Source organism: Nomascus leucogenys, chromosome 10 (genome assembly GCF_006542625.1).
Source record: "Nomascus leucogenys isolate Asia chromosome 10, Asia_NLE_v1, whole genome shotgun sequence".
In the NCBI taxonomy this organism is placed as follows: Eukaryota; Metazoa; Chordata; class Mammalia; order Primates; family Hylobatidae; genus Nomascus; species Nomascus leucogenys.
The window spans coordinates 73,582,340-73,597,924 of record NC_044390.1 but is presented as its reverse complement, the minus strand read 5'-3'; the positions used below and the strand labels follow the sequence as shown (position 1 = coordinate 73,597,924).

Genomic DNA, 15,585 nt, shown 5'->3' with positions numbered 1-15,585 from the left:
CCAGTTCAACCAGAGATTTCCATTGGAAATCATAAGCTAACTGATAAAACACCAGCAATTTCTATACACATTTAAAGGAAAACTAGTTTGAAGTTCAAAGAGATCATTTCGTGTTGGAATGTGCTATTATTTGGATGTTTTCCAAAGTTAGTCTTAAGAACAGGAAAATGTAGCAACAGAAAAATAACTCAGATATCATTTACTTAGGATAATGAACAAACAGAAGGCTTCTTAATTAAGGTTTAAGGAATCTAAAAATAGTATATATATTCATATTAAGAAACATATATTCTCTGTGGCCACTGTGTCATTATTCAAATAGATTCATATGAACTAAATCTTGAACATTAAATTCACTTTATCCTCTTATGCATTAAATATGTTGCATTATGTTAAATATATTTTATAGTTATATTAATTGTATACATTAAAAATATTCTCACGGATAATTTAAAGATTAAGATTAGAAATTTTTGAAATTTAAATTTATGGTAACATGAATTAACAGTAGAAAACAGTATTCACCAAAAAAGCAAAGCAGGCCAGGCGTGGTGGCTCACGCCCATAATTCCAGCACTTTGGGAGGCCGAAGTGGGTGGATCACTTCAGGTCAGGAGTTTGAGACCAGCCTGCCAACGTGGTAAAACCTCATCTCTATTAAGAATACAAAAACTAGCTGGGCGTGGTGGTGCACGTCTGTATTTCTAGCTACATGGGAGGATCACTTGAGCCCAAAAGGCAGGGGCTGCAGGGAGCTGAGATCCCACCACTGTATTCCAGCCTCGAAGTAAGATGCTGCCCAAAAAAAAAAAAGAGCAAAGCAGACAATAAGATGTGAACAAAATTGTTGACTGGTTTTATAATTCTAAAGAGAAAAACTGCACCTGCCATGGTTCTTCATTCCTCCTCAGAGGACCCAATAAAAGCTAGGAATGTTCTCTTGAGAAAAATGCACATAGAAACAAGGACAAAAATTTTATATTCATTTTTGGACTCTTGTGGATCCCAGGTTAAAAACCCTTGTAGCAGAAAAACTGCTAAGGCTTCAGGAAAAGATTAGGTGATCGGTTTGCATTAAAATATGTAACTTTGGGGGAGCTCTCTCACAAATTACAGTTTGTTCACTATTACGGTGAAGATCGACCACTTTGGAACCTTGAGTTTCTGAAATGTGGGAAAGAGCTAAACTCTAAGAAACCCTATAAAGGCAAAGAAACAGAGCGACCCACAAATTAACCTCTCATATTATTACTCATTTCATTAACTCTTTTTATCCTTGGAGGCAGAATGAATCTAGTAAACTGACTTACGCTCACAGAGTAAGAGCAAATAAGGTAAATAAGTATTCAGCACACAGCTAAAATAAGGCAGCAGCTGTTGGCAAGTAGCAAGTAGATGGGAGTGAAGCCAAGATGTTCAGCAAGAGAATTTGTTCTTATATTCTGTAGTATTAAAAAAGGGAGAGACAAGAAACAGACAAGAGGGCTAAAAATGCTCCTTTGAGAAAAATGTATTTGGTAAAAGCATTCTGCTAACAGCAACACTAAGAATTTTAAAGGTTGATCTTTTTCTATTGCCTAGAGTGGGGCACACCTGTAACTAGGCCTGCTACTGATTTTTGTAATAAGCAGTTCTATCAGGGAGGTAAAGCAGTTTCCTTTAGGGGCAAAAGAACTACTCAAAATAGCTCTTTTGACCTGAAAATCATGGGTGAGGAAGCAAGGAAAAGTAATTCTAACAGAAGTTTGTTCAAGCATTCTTTGGAAGATTCTCTTCAAATATTCAGGGATCCACCTCAGACAAGTATGGGCCACTAGAGTTTATGTGCCTAAACAGGGACAAAGACCTGGTTGACCTCAAATTTAGATGTAGCTGTCACTGCATGGGCCACTCACATAGACCCACTATAAAGTTCTAAAGTCAAGTATTGAAGCAAGTTTGCACTAATTCTTTCATCATTAAGGGAATCAACATGGTAGATTATACTATGCTTTGTTGGGGCAAAATCTTATCCATAAAACTAATTTTATGTCTGGCATGCGAAACATGAACCAGACTTCATCAGATAGACCTATAGTTGTTATGCTTTAAGAAAGGAAGCAAAAACCCATCTGATAACCTTTTATGAATAGCCTGAGATCCTGACTACACAGCAGCTGCCGAGAACTGAATTCATCCATAACTGAATTCATTGCTTATGTGAGGAACAGCTGATAGGTCTTTGAAGAATATAAACCTCCTGTGAAATGAAACATTTTGTATTATTTTGGACAAAAGGTTGATAATTAATAAATCTGCCTGAAATGTGTCAATTTTACTACAGAAGAAAATGGGGGAAAGTATTCTTTAAAAGAACGGTTATTAACAGTTCAATGAAGATTTTTCTTCTATGTAAGAGTATCTATTTTCTTATTGCCTCATATAACAGCAACTATAATTTGGCAGGAAAGTTATAGTAACAAACAATTCAGACTTTCTTTCAAAGTAGAAATTTGCGCTTTGTAAACATTCCTTTTGATATATATTTCACCCGGATTCTCAAAGTGCTTTAAGTTTCTGTTCTATTGAATAGGTTTACAAATAAATTACAAAATCCTAAAAGAGTGACTGAAGACTTACAGTAGAAATAGCGTTCACCATGCCATTGGTGATCTGGTCTTGGCGCATGTGTTTGACAACATCAAACTGGGCTGCTCTTTGCTTAGGAATCACCTGGTCGGCAATCTTTTTCATTTCAGAATTAAATTTTTTGAACAAGTCTTCAAAAAGAAGAGACAAAAGCTAAAAAAAAAAAAAAAAAAAAGATATATGGTTGATTTTTCAAAAAGCATTGCTAGATTATTTTAATAAATTTTAGGTCTTAAGATTTTTAAAAAATAAGATGGAGAAGCTGCTTAAAACAGAAAAAAAAATTGATATTTTCAAATTCAGTTTGACAGATATGTACATAATTTTCTATGTGCTTAACACCATGCTAGGTATTTAAACGAGAGCAAAGATGATGACATACTCACTGCATTCAAAGACATTTCCTTTAGACCAGTTACTTCTAGACTTTCAGATTTCATTGACCAATGACCTAATTTTTAATTTTACAGATAAAGTTATACATTAAAACCAAAAAGGATGGGGGGGGGGAGCGGAGAAGAATTACCATTATAAACTCTGAAGATATCCAAGATGTTTCCTGTATCATTGGTAAAGGTATCAATTGGTACAATCACTTAGGAAACAGTTTGCCATTATCTACCCATCCGTGTGCCCCAACAGTTCTTCTCCTAGTTATACCTGCTGCAGGAATGGTTCTCAAACTTTAGCATGTGTAGTAATCTGAGGGATTGTTAAAACACAAATTGCACCCTGGTGCAGTGGCTCGCGCCTGTAATCCCAGCACTTTGGGAGGCCGAGGTGGGTTGATCACGAGGTCAGGAGTTCAAGACCAGCCTGGCCAAGACGGTGAAACCCTGTCTCTACTAAAAATACAAAAATTAGCCGGGCATGGTGGCGGGTGCCTGTAATCCCAGCTACTTGGGAAGCTGAGGCAGAGAACTGCTTGAACCCAGGAGGTAGAGGTTGCAGTGAGCCGAGATTGTGCCACTGCACTCCAGCTTGAGCGACAGAGTGAGACTCTGTCTTTAAAAAAAAAAAAAAAAAAAAAAACCACACACACACACACACACACACACACACATTGCAGGCCCTACCCTTACAGTTTCCAGCTTAGTAGGTCTAAGGTAGTGCCCACGAGTATGAATGCCTAATCAGCTCCCAGGAGATGACAGTGCTGCTGGCAGAAGGAGGGCACTCAAGATACTTACACTAGCTATTTGTAGCAGCTAAAATCTGGAAACCATACAAATAATATATAGACAAACTGTGGTACACTCGTATAATGAAACACTATAAAACAATGAAAATGAACAAAAAATAACTAACCACAAAATCATGGCTGAGTATTAAAAACAAATACTCAGCAAAAGAAACCAGACAGAAAACAACATATATATGGCATGATTCCATTTATATAAGGTTCAAAACCTAGCACAACTACATTATATTGTTTAGAAAGGTACAATTAGGTGGTTAAACTTTAAAGAAAAGTTAGGATGCAAATAGTGTAATAGAAGGAATCAGCTAAAATTTTAAGGACTTCTTAAAGGCCAAATGTGGACTGCCACACAAGTTCAGAATTCTTCTGAAGCCCAGGCACAAGAAATGTCCACACCCACTCACGAGTTCTTTTCTGTGGAGTGCTCATGAAAGGCTGCAGTGAGGAGAAGACCTGAGAAAGACCCCTTTGTTGGAACACAGGCAATAAAACCCTACCTACCTACTTCCCTGGGCTTTCTTGCATAGGAAGCAACACCTAAGTCCCTGGGAAGTGGGCAGGACACCCTCCTGCCTAGCAAAGTCCCAGGAGGCAAAAATAACCTCTTCTCAGAGAGGGACAGAAGCAAAAGCTGTCTGTCCCTAATCCACCCTGCTCTCCCAACAAACTCTGCACCTACAGTAGCTAGCAACAACAGTCTACCCCCGGAAGAGGTCCAGCAAACCCTCTGATTCCAAGAAAAGGTGCAATGCCAGAGGGAAGAGGAGGGAGAAGCATCTTTCCCTAGGGGAGGAGCAGGAAACCTGGTTGGGCAAAGATCCTGCACTGATACACAGCAGGGGCCAGAGGGAAGGGGCAGGAAACTGAAAGCTTTCCTTTAGAAAATGGGGGAAAAAGAAAAGATTGCCCATTCTCATCACTCCTATTCAACATTGTATTGGAGGTGCCATTCAGTTCCATAGGACAAGATAAAGAAATAAAAGATATAAATATTGGAAAAGAAGCAATAAAACCGTCTTTACTTGAAGATAAGATGTTCATCCACATAGAAAATCCAAAAGAATCTAAGAAAAAAACCTTAATAGAAATAGTACATGTGTTTAGCAAGTTTGCAAGATACAACGCCAATAAACACAAAGCAACTAAAAATTACTGAAAGAAATTAAAGAAAACTTCAATAGGTGAGATGACATGTTCATGGATTGGAAAGCTAAATATTATTTAAATATCAGTTCTCCCCAAATTGACCTACAAATTCAAATGCAATCTCAGTGAAAAAGCTTGCAGGCTTTTATTTATTTATTTGTGAAAATGGAGAAGCTGATTCTAAAACTTAAGTAAAAATGTTAAAATTCCCAAGTTTATAATAATACTCAGAGAAAAAAACCTTCACTATTCACTTCTGGAGGAAATTAGAGAACTAAATCATTATTCTGCAAACAGGCTTAAAAAAAAATCTAGCAAGCATTTACCCTGCCTTTCCCATGTAAATTATGTTTCAGGGTAACGAAAGGGATGACAATGAAAGTACTCTTTATTAAAAAATTCCAGCTAATAAATGGACCAGGATGAAAATGTTAGAATATCACTATTTTGCATGCCCTAATGAGATAATGAATAAAGGAAATGATTATCATCAGATGTTAAATAAAACTATCAGGAGAAAAGTTGATGGGGAACTTAATAATGGATGAATCAGGGACCCAAACACCTAAACCCAGTGATCAATTTCAATGGCACAAAAAGTGGATAAAATCTGACATACAGGATAGGATATACCCCCACCACCCATGAAGTGTTCTAGTCCCAAAAACCAAACCAAACCAAAACCAGAATACCATCTATCCTCTAGATTTAACTCCTGGTTTATAAGAAATTTAGGAGGGAGAGGAATATATGTATATGTTAAAAGACACCATGAGGGCTGGGCTCAGTGGCTCATGCCTATAATCCCAACACTTTGGGAGGCTGAGGCGGGCAGATCATGAGGTCAGGAGTTTGAGACCGGCCTCAGTAACATGGTGAAACCCCATCTCTACTAAAAATACAAAAATTAGCCAGGCGTGGTGGTGGGTGCCTATAATCCCAGCTACTCAGGAGGCTGAGGTAGGAGAATCGCTTGAACCCAGGAGGCGGAGGTTGCAATGAGCCGAGATTGTGCCACTGCACTCCAGCCTGGGCAACAGAGCGAGACTCTTGTCTTGAGAAAGAAAAAAAAAAGACACCATAAGGATATGTGATAGTTAATTTTAGGTGTCAACTTGACTGGGTTAAGGAATGCCCAGAAGGTTGGAAAAGCATTACTTCTGGGTGTGTCTCTGAGGGTGTTTCTGGAAGGGATTGACATTTCAATCAGTGGGCTGAGTAAGGAAGATCCGCCCTCAATCAATGTCAGCAGGCATCATCCAATCTTTTGAAGACTCACATAGAACAAAAAATCAGAAGAAAGGCAAATTTATTCTCTCTTCTGTAGCTGAGACTCCCATTTTCTCCTGGCCTTGGACATCAGAACTCTAGGTTCTCAGGCATTCAGCCTCAGTCTGAGAGTTAACACCATCACCTCCCTGGCTCTCAGGCCTTTGGACTTGGACTAAACTATACCACTAGCTTCTCTGGTTCTCCAGCTTGCAGACAGCACATTGTGGGACTTCTCTGTCTCCATAATCACATGTGCCAATTCCCATAATAAATTCCTTCCTATCTTATCTATCTATCTAAAAAATTTTAATGTGTGAAAAGGTGTGAAAAATTTTAGTCATGTCTTTTAGAGATACATTTTTAAGTATGTACAGAATGTGATTTGACATCTGAGGTAATGAAATGATTTGATGGTGACAATTTGTTTAAACAACATAATCTGGGGAATAAGGGGAGGGGAAACAGTTGAGAAGGGTATAGATGAAGCAAGATTGCCTTCTACTGATAACAGTTGAAGGTCTGTGATGGATATATGGGAGTTAATTTTACTATTCTATTTTTGTATATTTTTGAAAATGTTAATATTTTTATTTAAAATGTCTACCAAAAACCCTTAAAAAACTTAGAAATAAATCTGAAAGAGGTGCAAGACTCTCATGAATAAAATTATAAATCTTTATTGAAAAACATCAAAGAAAACCAAAATAAATGAAAAGAAAATATTCACGGATAAAAAGTCCACATATTTTAAGATTACGAATTTTCTCCAAATTGATCTACAGTTCCAGTGCAATGACAATTAGAATCCCTAGAAGATTTATTTTGACGAAAATTGACAAAATAATTCCAAAATTTATATGGAAAAGCTAAGACCCTGAAATAGCCAAGACACTCCTAAAAAAGGTAAAGGTACTAATGAATACATAGACAAGCTGACCAAGGGATAGACCAGAGTCCAGAAAAGATCCGCACATAATAAAACTTGTTATATGATAGAGATGCATTTTGGATCAGCGAGGAAATGAAAGACTATACAATAAATGGAGCCGGGACAACCAGTTATCCATTCAGAAAACAAATGAAATTGGATTCCTTACTTCATTCCAGATGAATAAAAGAACAAATACTAAATACACAAGTTTAAAAAATAAAGAGCACTGTATTAGTCTGCTCTTGCATTGCTATAAAGAAACAACTGAGACTGTGTACTTTACAAAGAAAAGAGGTTTAATTGGTTCATGGTTCCACAGGCTGTACAGGAAGCATGATGCTGGCCAACTGCTCAGTTTCTGGGGAGGCCTCAGTAAACTTAGAATTACGGCAGAAGGCAAAGGGGAAGCAAGAATGTCTTATATGGCCAGAGCAGGAAGAAGAGGGAGAAGGGGGCGATGCTACACATTTTTAGCAACCAGATCTCATGAGAATTCTATCAAGAGAATGGCACTAGGAGGATGGTGCTAAGCCATTAAAAACCAACCCCATGATCCAATCACCTCCCACCAGGCCCCACCTCCAGCATCGGGGATTACATGTCAACATGAGATTTGGGTGGGGACACAGATCCAAACCATATAAAGCACTATTAAAAGCTAAATAAGTTGACAAATGGCTGCAACTAAAAGCACAAATTAGTAGCACTTTAAAATACTGTAAAGTTGGCTGGGCACCATGGCTCACGCCTATAATCCTAGCACTTTGGGAGGCTGAGACGGTGGATCACTTGAGGTTAGGAGTTCGAGACCAGCCTGGCCAACATGGCGAAACTCCATCTCTACTAAAAATACAAAAATTAGCTGAGTGTGGTGGTGCACGCCTGTAATCCCAGCTACCTGGGAGGCTAAGGCAGGAGAATCGCCTGAACCCAGAAAGTGGACGCTGCAGTGAGTAGAGATCATGCCACTGCACTCCAGCCTGGGCGACAGAGCCAGACTCTGTCTCAAAATACATATATACATATATATATATATATATATATAAAGTTATTTTTTATTTATTTATTTATTTATTTGAGACAGAGTCTCACTGTCACCCAGGCTGGAGTGCAGTGGCACGATCTCTGCTCACTGCAGGCTCTGCCCCCTGGGGTTCACGCCATTCTCCTGACTCAGCCTCCTGAGTAGCTGGGACTACAGGCACCCGCCACCTTGGCCGGCTAATTTTTTGTATTTTTAGTAGAGACAGGGTTTCACCGTGTTAGCCAGGATGGTCTCGATCTCCTGACCTCGTGATCCGCCCGCCTCGGCCGCCCAAAGTGCTGGGATTACAGGCGTGAGACACCGTGCCCGGCTATATATAAAGTTATTAAAACAAGAATTTAGACTGGAAAAGGATATCTGCAACACATATAACAAAAAATTAGGATGCAAAATATACAAAAATCTCCTTGAAATCAGTAACAAAATTGGGAACAACCCAAAAGACATTTCAAAGAAAACAGGAATAATCAATAAGTACATGAAAAGGGGCCCAACCTCATTAGTAATGTAGAAAATGCAAATTCAGACCACAGGGAGATGCCACTTTGCACCTATTAGACAAAAACTTAAAAGTTTGATACTAAGTCATGGGACGGAGATCATCAGAAATTCATATACAACGTAAAAGAGAAAGACTTGGCAAACTAGTTTGACATTCTCCAGTTCACATAAAAATTTAACTTGACTCTGACTCCATGACTAGGCAATCCTCCTTAGAGAAACTCTTGCATGTGGAAACCAGGAGATATAAATAAGAATGGCAGTGTTGTGTTTTTTTTTATGTCAAATGGGGAGAAATAATACAAAGTCCTTGATCAGTAGAATGAATAAAGTGGTATTCATCATACTGTATCACATCTTGACACAATGGAAAACAGAAATGAAAATGAACTACAGTGACATGCAACAATATAGACACATCTTAATGTTGAAAGAAGAAAAGATTGCAGAGAAATTATATGGTATATGGATCTATTTCTATAAAGTTCAAAAGTAAGCAAAGCTTATACTGTAATAAATAATTTTAAAACTTTAAAATTAAAAATGTAAATGATATAATAAATCAAGAAATTAAAAAATGCAAAAGTTTAGGATGGTAGGGGAAAATGAAGAACAGAGTAGGGGGTACATAGGTAAATGAAATGGTATTGGTAATAGTCTCGCTGTTAAGTTGAGTAGTGGCCTTGAGGGTGTTCATTTTATTTGTACCCTTCATAACATATAAATGTAACATTTTAATTTTTATGTTAAAAATTACCTATAAATGCTATTAAACCACAGTGATATTTTAAAACAGTGTGATTATGGAAGCCAAATCAATGGGATGGAACAGTAAGTCACGAAAACAGACTAGGTGGCTCTGTTTCCTGAATTGGTAGAGTACGTCCTATCAGATGGATTCATCTGCAGATAATAATTATAAATTCTGGACAAAACATTTAAAAACTTTTTGAAGGCACTAGGGAGTATCCAAAAGCAGGACACTGAGAGTGAATGGCACTGGGTACACATTTCATTTTTAAGGCTTTTCACCTAAGGGTAGGCCACGTTAATAAAAAGGGTCCAGGCCACATTAATAAAAAGGGTCCAAGCCACATTGGGAAGCTGAAACTCAGAGAAAGACCCACAGTCTTACTGGATTGAAGAAACAGAAGGAAAAGATCTGAACTACTGGATTTGAGTAGCTGGAAGGTGAAGGGGAATTCCATAAAGGAGAGCACCCAAGAAAGAAAACTCCAAACTATATATATAAACTTTGCCCAAATCTCTGGCTGATCCCTGAAGTAAACATTGAGAGGTGTGGCCCATGTCCACCCCCACCCCCCACGCCCCACTGCCCCACATCTGGGTGGGGACTATTTGACCAATAGAATAAACATAAGTGATGCTGTGACTTTCAGTCTAGGTCATTAAGGTCACACAGTTTCTTGTCTATGGGAAACACTTACTCTTGGATTCCTGAGCCACCGAATGTGACAACTCTGGAAAGGCCTGAGCCTAGCTTTCCAGCCCTTCCCACCATCCTCTAGCAGAACACCAACCAACTAACCTCCATCAACACCATGTGAAACAAAAGAATCAAATAGCCAAGTCCTGCCTGAATTCTTGACCCACAAAACTGTGAGGTATGTATAATAAAATGGTTGTTGTTTTAAGCCACTGTTTTGAGATAGCACGTAACAAAGTAACACATAACTAGAACGCCAGTTATATCAAGTTCATAAAAAAAAAAAGCAAAACTAAATAGCTGGCTCACTACAAATAAAAAACAAGCAGACTTCTTCAGTAATATAACACATATTATGCATACTAAACACTCCTATAAAATTAATTCTATTAGTTTTTTGCCTTTGTACACATCTTTTTTCTTTGCAGTGGAAGAAAAAAGCTCAATATATTTGTGATCTACGTTAAATAACAAAACATTAAAGTAATATGGGGGGCACATTTATACTAGTTAATTTCTTAAAGAATTCTGAGGTTCAGTGAAGTATGTTTAAGCTAAAGATTTTCCAAATTCCACACTGACTATATTCCTAGATGTTTCTGATAGGTAGTTTTTTGACTCAGAATGAAGAAGGTATTCAAAGCAAATGAATCTTCTCCTCTAGCTAGTGCCAAAGAAGGAATTTCCTAAGTGGAATTGGATTTCATGCTTTTCCTTCTTTAAAGTTAAGACATGTCCTTCCACTTTTCTACTAAAACCAACTTTTCAGATAGAAAAGCCTGGATCTTGGATTTGAATTTACTATGTCAGAAGTGTTCTAAAAAGAAAACTTCCTCCTCTGAGAGCTTAATCCTTTCTTACAGTGAGACCCAGCAGTTTCACTCTTGGAAAGAAAGAATATGGGAATGGAAGCAGGTGCAGAGGGTGAGAGGGGATGAAGAAGCCTATTCCAGCAACTTCCTGTGGAAACTGGCAAAAGGAACTTGAATAAGCATCCTGAACAGAATCGAATGCCCTTAACCTAAACAACAAAAGCTCAGCTCTATTTTAATTAGTCCCTTACACTTAGATACTTTTGTCTCAAATTATGACAAAGTTTTTTTGGATCCCAGCTGAATTTATTGTAGCCCCCTGATTCAAACACAAGGAAATGTCCTTGGTACTAAAGAAGTAAAAAGTAAGAGCACAGTCAACAGAAATACTGCCTCATTATTAAATTTCCTCACTCCTAAAATTTCAGTTTAAAAGAAAAAATGCTGTCCAAGTTCACAGAGCAGTGAGAAACCACAAGGCCATCCACACAATACACCACATTATTTAGGTCAAAAGTAAAATGACTAAAAGGGAAGGAATGCTGGTGATAATATTCAATACCTTGCTAGCATAAGGCCTTTCAGCCTGTTTAAGACAGGAGCAGTAAAGAGTAAATCATATTTCAGGGAAAAATGCTGACAGCTCATCAATTGATTTTCAATGAAAATGCTAAAAAAATTAATAAAGAAGTTAAGCTGCTGAAATACAGTTTCACCAATTAGCTTAATGTCAGAGAATTCTAATTAGGCATCTTAAGATTGCTATTTAGTGTTTAAGCCTTCAGAGTGCCAAATTCTCCTTTTCACACAAACTGGTTGCAAAATTAAAGACATTAGGCAGCCTTAATTACATTATCAGAACAGCTGGGATTAGGCAATCTCTGAAGTCAAGACGGCATTCTTTTGTCATAGGGTGGAAATCCCTGGCTTTCCAGGGTGCCGGATTTTGGTGCCATTCCATATCTCACCCATACAAAGCAAGCTGCATTAGAAACAAAAAATTTGCAGACAAAGAACAGAGTAATGCTCAGCAAATAATGAACACATTACCGAAAAAGAAAAGGTAGGTGAAAGATTAAGCCTGAAATCGGTAGGTTTTGCTAACACCTCTACTGGCGGCTGGCCTGCCAACCCTCTTGTGGCAGCAAGACTGAAGGAAAGCTCCGTGAACCCGCTTGGCCAGTGGAGACAACTCTGTTATCTAAAGCTGAAGCACATTTATGCTCTCTCATCCCATGGGGTGTGAAATTAGCAGCTATTGTTTTTATACATTTTTGCCAACACAATGCCTTTTATGTCTTTACATTGTTTATAAAGCTATGTTTTCTTGCACATGGGAACCCTCTTTTTAATTCTAATTTTTTAAGCAACAGGATCAGCTCTCCTTTTCCCCCCTCCTTACTCCATTCCTTATTCCTCTAAACAATCAACTTTTTTTTAATGGACTCACTTAACATCATGATTTTTCCCAAGTAAAAAATAGTAAAAATAGGATTGATGGTGAGGATACCTATAATTCCTTGCACAGTGGTCAATCTGAAGGTGGCCAAAAACCTAACTGCTAAGTAGTGGCCATTAACCAAACAGAGCTTCCTCAGTAGTCCAGATACTAATTTTTTTTTTCTAGAACCTAAAATTACTATAATTTCATAATTCTAGTTTTTAAATTTTAGTTGTGGTACTATCTGCTGTGATCATCCCAGCCGCACTATCTCTCATCTGGAAAACTGCTACAGCTTCTAGCCGGTCCACTCTTGGCCTGTTCATCTCCACAGCATATCTTTCTAAACTAAAAATCAGATCATGTCACTCCCCTGACTAAAACTCTTCAATGGTCTTCTGCTGCGTGTAGAATTAAATCCAAGTCTCTTTCCATGACACACAGGGCTCCAGACGATCCAGCCTCCACCTGGGTCTCCAGTGTCATTTCTTACCATCCTGACACCTCACTCACTCCAGCCACACTGACCCTCTATCAGTTCCTCCAGTCCCTAAATTCACTCCTGCCTTAGGAGATGTGAACTTGGTTGTGTCTCTTGCTGGAATGCAGTTTGCAAGGCTGCATGAGAGCAACTTCTCCTTATTCAAATATCGGCCTGCACATACATGGAAATAACGAGATGAATATAAATGGTTTCTGTCCTCAATGAGCTTACAATCTAAAAGGGGGAAGAAGCATGGAAGTAAAGAATTACATGTTAATTTAGCATGCAAATAAAGACTTGAATAAACTGCTACTGGCCTAAGGAAGACAGAGCAACTAACTGCACCTAGGAGGTCACAGTTTCAAGAGGGCTCAAATGATGAATAAGGAGGAGCTCCTCTTTAGAGAGAGGGTGAAAGGGATATGAGGGAGGGGAAGCTTCGGTAGAAGGCATAACTCAAAGGAATAGAGTGATAGAAGAGCATTATGGTATGTTTGAAAAGATGTAAGTGCCTCACTTTGGCATGAGATGAGGCCGGAAAGGCACAGAGGGGCACGATCATCAAGGACCCCTGCAGGCTCTGTGAAAGAATCTAAACACCCTTCTACAGAGGAAACTGTGCTTATGAATTCCACGGAGGAGTTTCAGGGGAAGGGGAAGGAGGCGGAGAACCCCTCTGTCCCACCTCAACCAGAAAGGCTCAACTTTTATCTGTTTTAATATTGGGATTCCAACTGAGAGTTCATGCTTTAAAAACTTTGAAACCTACATCTGAAGCTCAGGTCTGCTGCGGATGCTCCTGGGAAAAGGACCTGTGCTTCACCTAATCACACAGAGAATGCTCAGGAATGTGTTGGGATTGCTTTGTACCAAGTGAATAGGCAGGCACATGGCCAGAGCCTCCAGACAGATGGGAGGGGCAGCCAAGAACAAGAGAAGGCACATGGAGGATTCAAATGTACTGATGCTATGTTCATTCTTAAACTGAATGGGAATATATAAGTATTTGCTGTATGAGACTTAATGCACACACATTATATATAGTGGTGTGTATGCAATTTCTCATAACTAAAAAGCACATACACAAACAGGTATATGTCAATTTCTGCAGCAAGACACATTTAACTGATTAAATTCCCCCTTAATTCAAAGGGCTTGGCAGTAATGGTCAAATAACATTCTCGGACATTACTGCTTTGAAAATCTGTTTCAAACTAATGACAACAAACCGTTCCTTTATATAATTTCTTCTGAACTTGCAAAACCTGACTCCAAACTTGCCCGTGACAAAGATCCCCAAGGAAGCCCCACTAAGCATAAATTCACACAGAGGCCTGAATAGTTCTCAGGGCAAGAGCTTCCAATGGTTTAACTTTAAAATGCCAGTTAATAACGATATTTGTATATGCATAGAGTGTCTCTGGAAGGATAGAGGACAGTATAGGAAAAGTGACTTTCTGGAAAGGAAAACTGGGGAACTGATTCAGATGGAAAGGAGGGTCAGAGGTGGGTCACTTTTCACTGCAAACCTTTTTGTTTAAAATTCTTTTTGCTATGCTATTTTTTAAAAAATGTTTACTAAGAATGACTTCTGCTATTTTACAATATTTATTATTTTTACTGCTAACATTACTTTTTAAAAATCATAACACTTTAAAAAAAATTAAAGATACTTGTTTAAATTGGTAAAATAAATGAATAACCATCAGAATAACAAAAGAAGTGTCTTGGGCTTTGCAAAATTTCATTCTAGGCCTAAATCGAAGTTCAGTGACAAGATGAAGGATATGAACTTGAAACTCATAATCCTCAGAATCATGTAACAAGACTTAGAAGTTCCAGGTCAGCATTATTCCCGCAAAAGAAAATACATATCCCCAAAAGAAAATATCCCTAGAATAACACCTAGGATCTGAACTCAATTAAATATGAGTTCATAAACAAAGATCGCTGAACTCACAAGGAACCAATCTACCTTGAGTAAGAGTAATCAAAAACAACTAACCCAGCAGCTTTAGAACATTAGATACTGGAATTACTATATTTCACTGATTGGAAATTTTTTTTTTTTTTTTTTTTTTTTTTTACTTTTGTATCCATTCTGAACATGGGATACATCTTAACACTTAGCACTGTGTCATAATTTAACTGGTGATGTGTTTTATTTCTTAGTGGAAATAAAAATAGTGGTCCACCTGATAATTAACAGCATATTAGATTCTAGATGCTAAAATATAGTTATCAGATATGGAATTAAAAAGAGCTATGCAAATCAATGAAGAAATAAAAAATACACACAAAATAAGATGATCAAAATGACCACAAAGTCATTCTTCTAACTTTTCTGAATGTTTCAGAATTTTCATCATAAAATGTAAAACCAACAAATTACCAAAAATATATGAAAAATACTTCTATAAAAGTAAACAACAAAAAACTCAATTACTGAACATGGCTGGAGAGAAAATGAACTAAGAGCTAAATTAGAAAAACAATCGCACAGAATGCAGTAAAGGAACAAAGATAATAGAAAAGAGAAAACAGAGGTTAAGAGATACGAAAAAAATGAGAGTTTAGAACACATTTAATTGGAAAATCTTAAAAAGAGAATAGAAAAAAGGGAGAATAGGCAACACTTGAAGAGATAATAGCTGAGAATTTTTCTGAACTGATTAAA

General features: G+C 37.8%; 1 protein-coding gene across 1 annotated transcript in view; it reads right to left on the bottom strand.

Annotated features, from left to right (window-relative positions):
- POLR3B (RNA polymerase III subunit B) overlaps positions 1-15,585 on the bottom strand; it is a 148,496-nt gene that overhangs the window by 77,278 nt on the left and 55,633 nt on the right. The window contains exon 13 of the mRNA XM_003269962.4: positions 2,620-2,781. Within this exon, the coding sequence (XP_003270010.1) occupies positions 2,620-2,781 (162 nt within the window). The remainder of the gene's footprint in view (positions 1-2,619; positions 2,782-15,585) is intronic.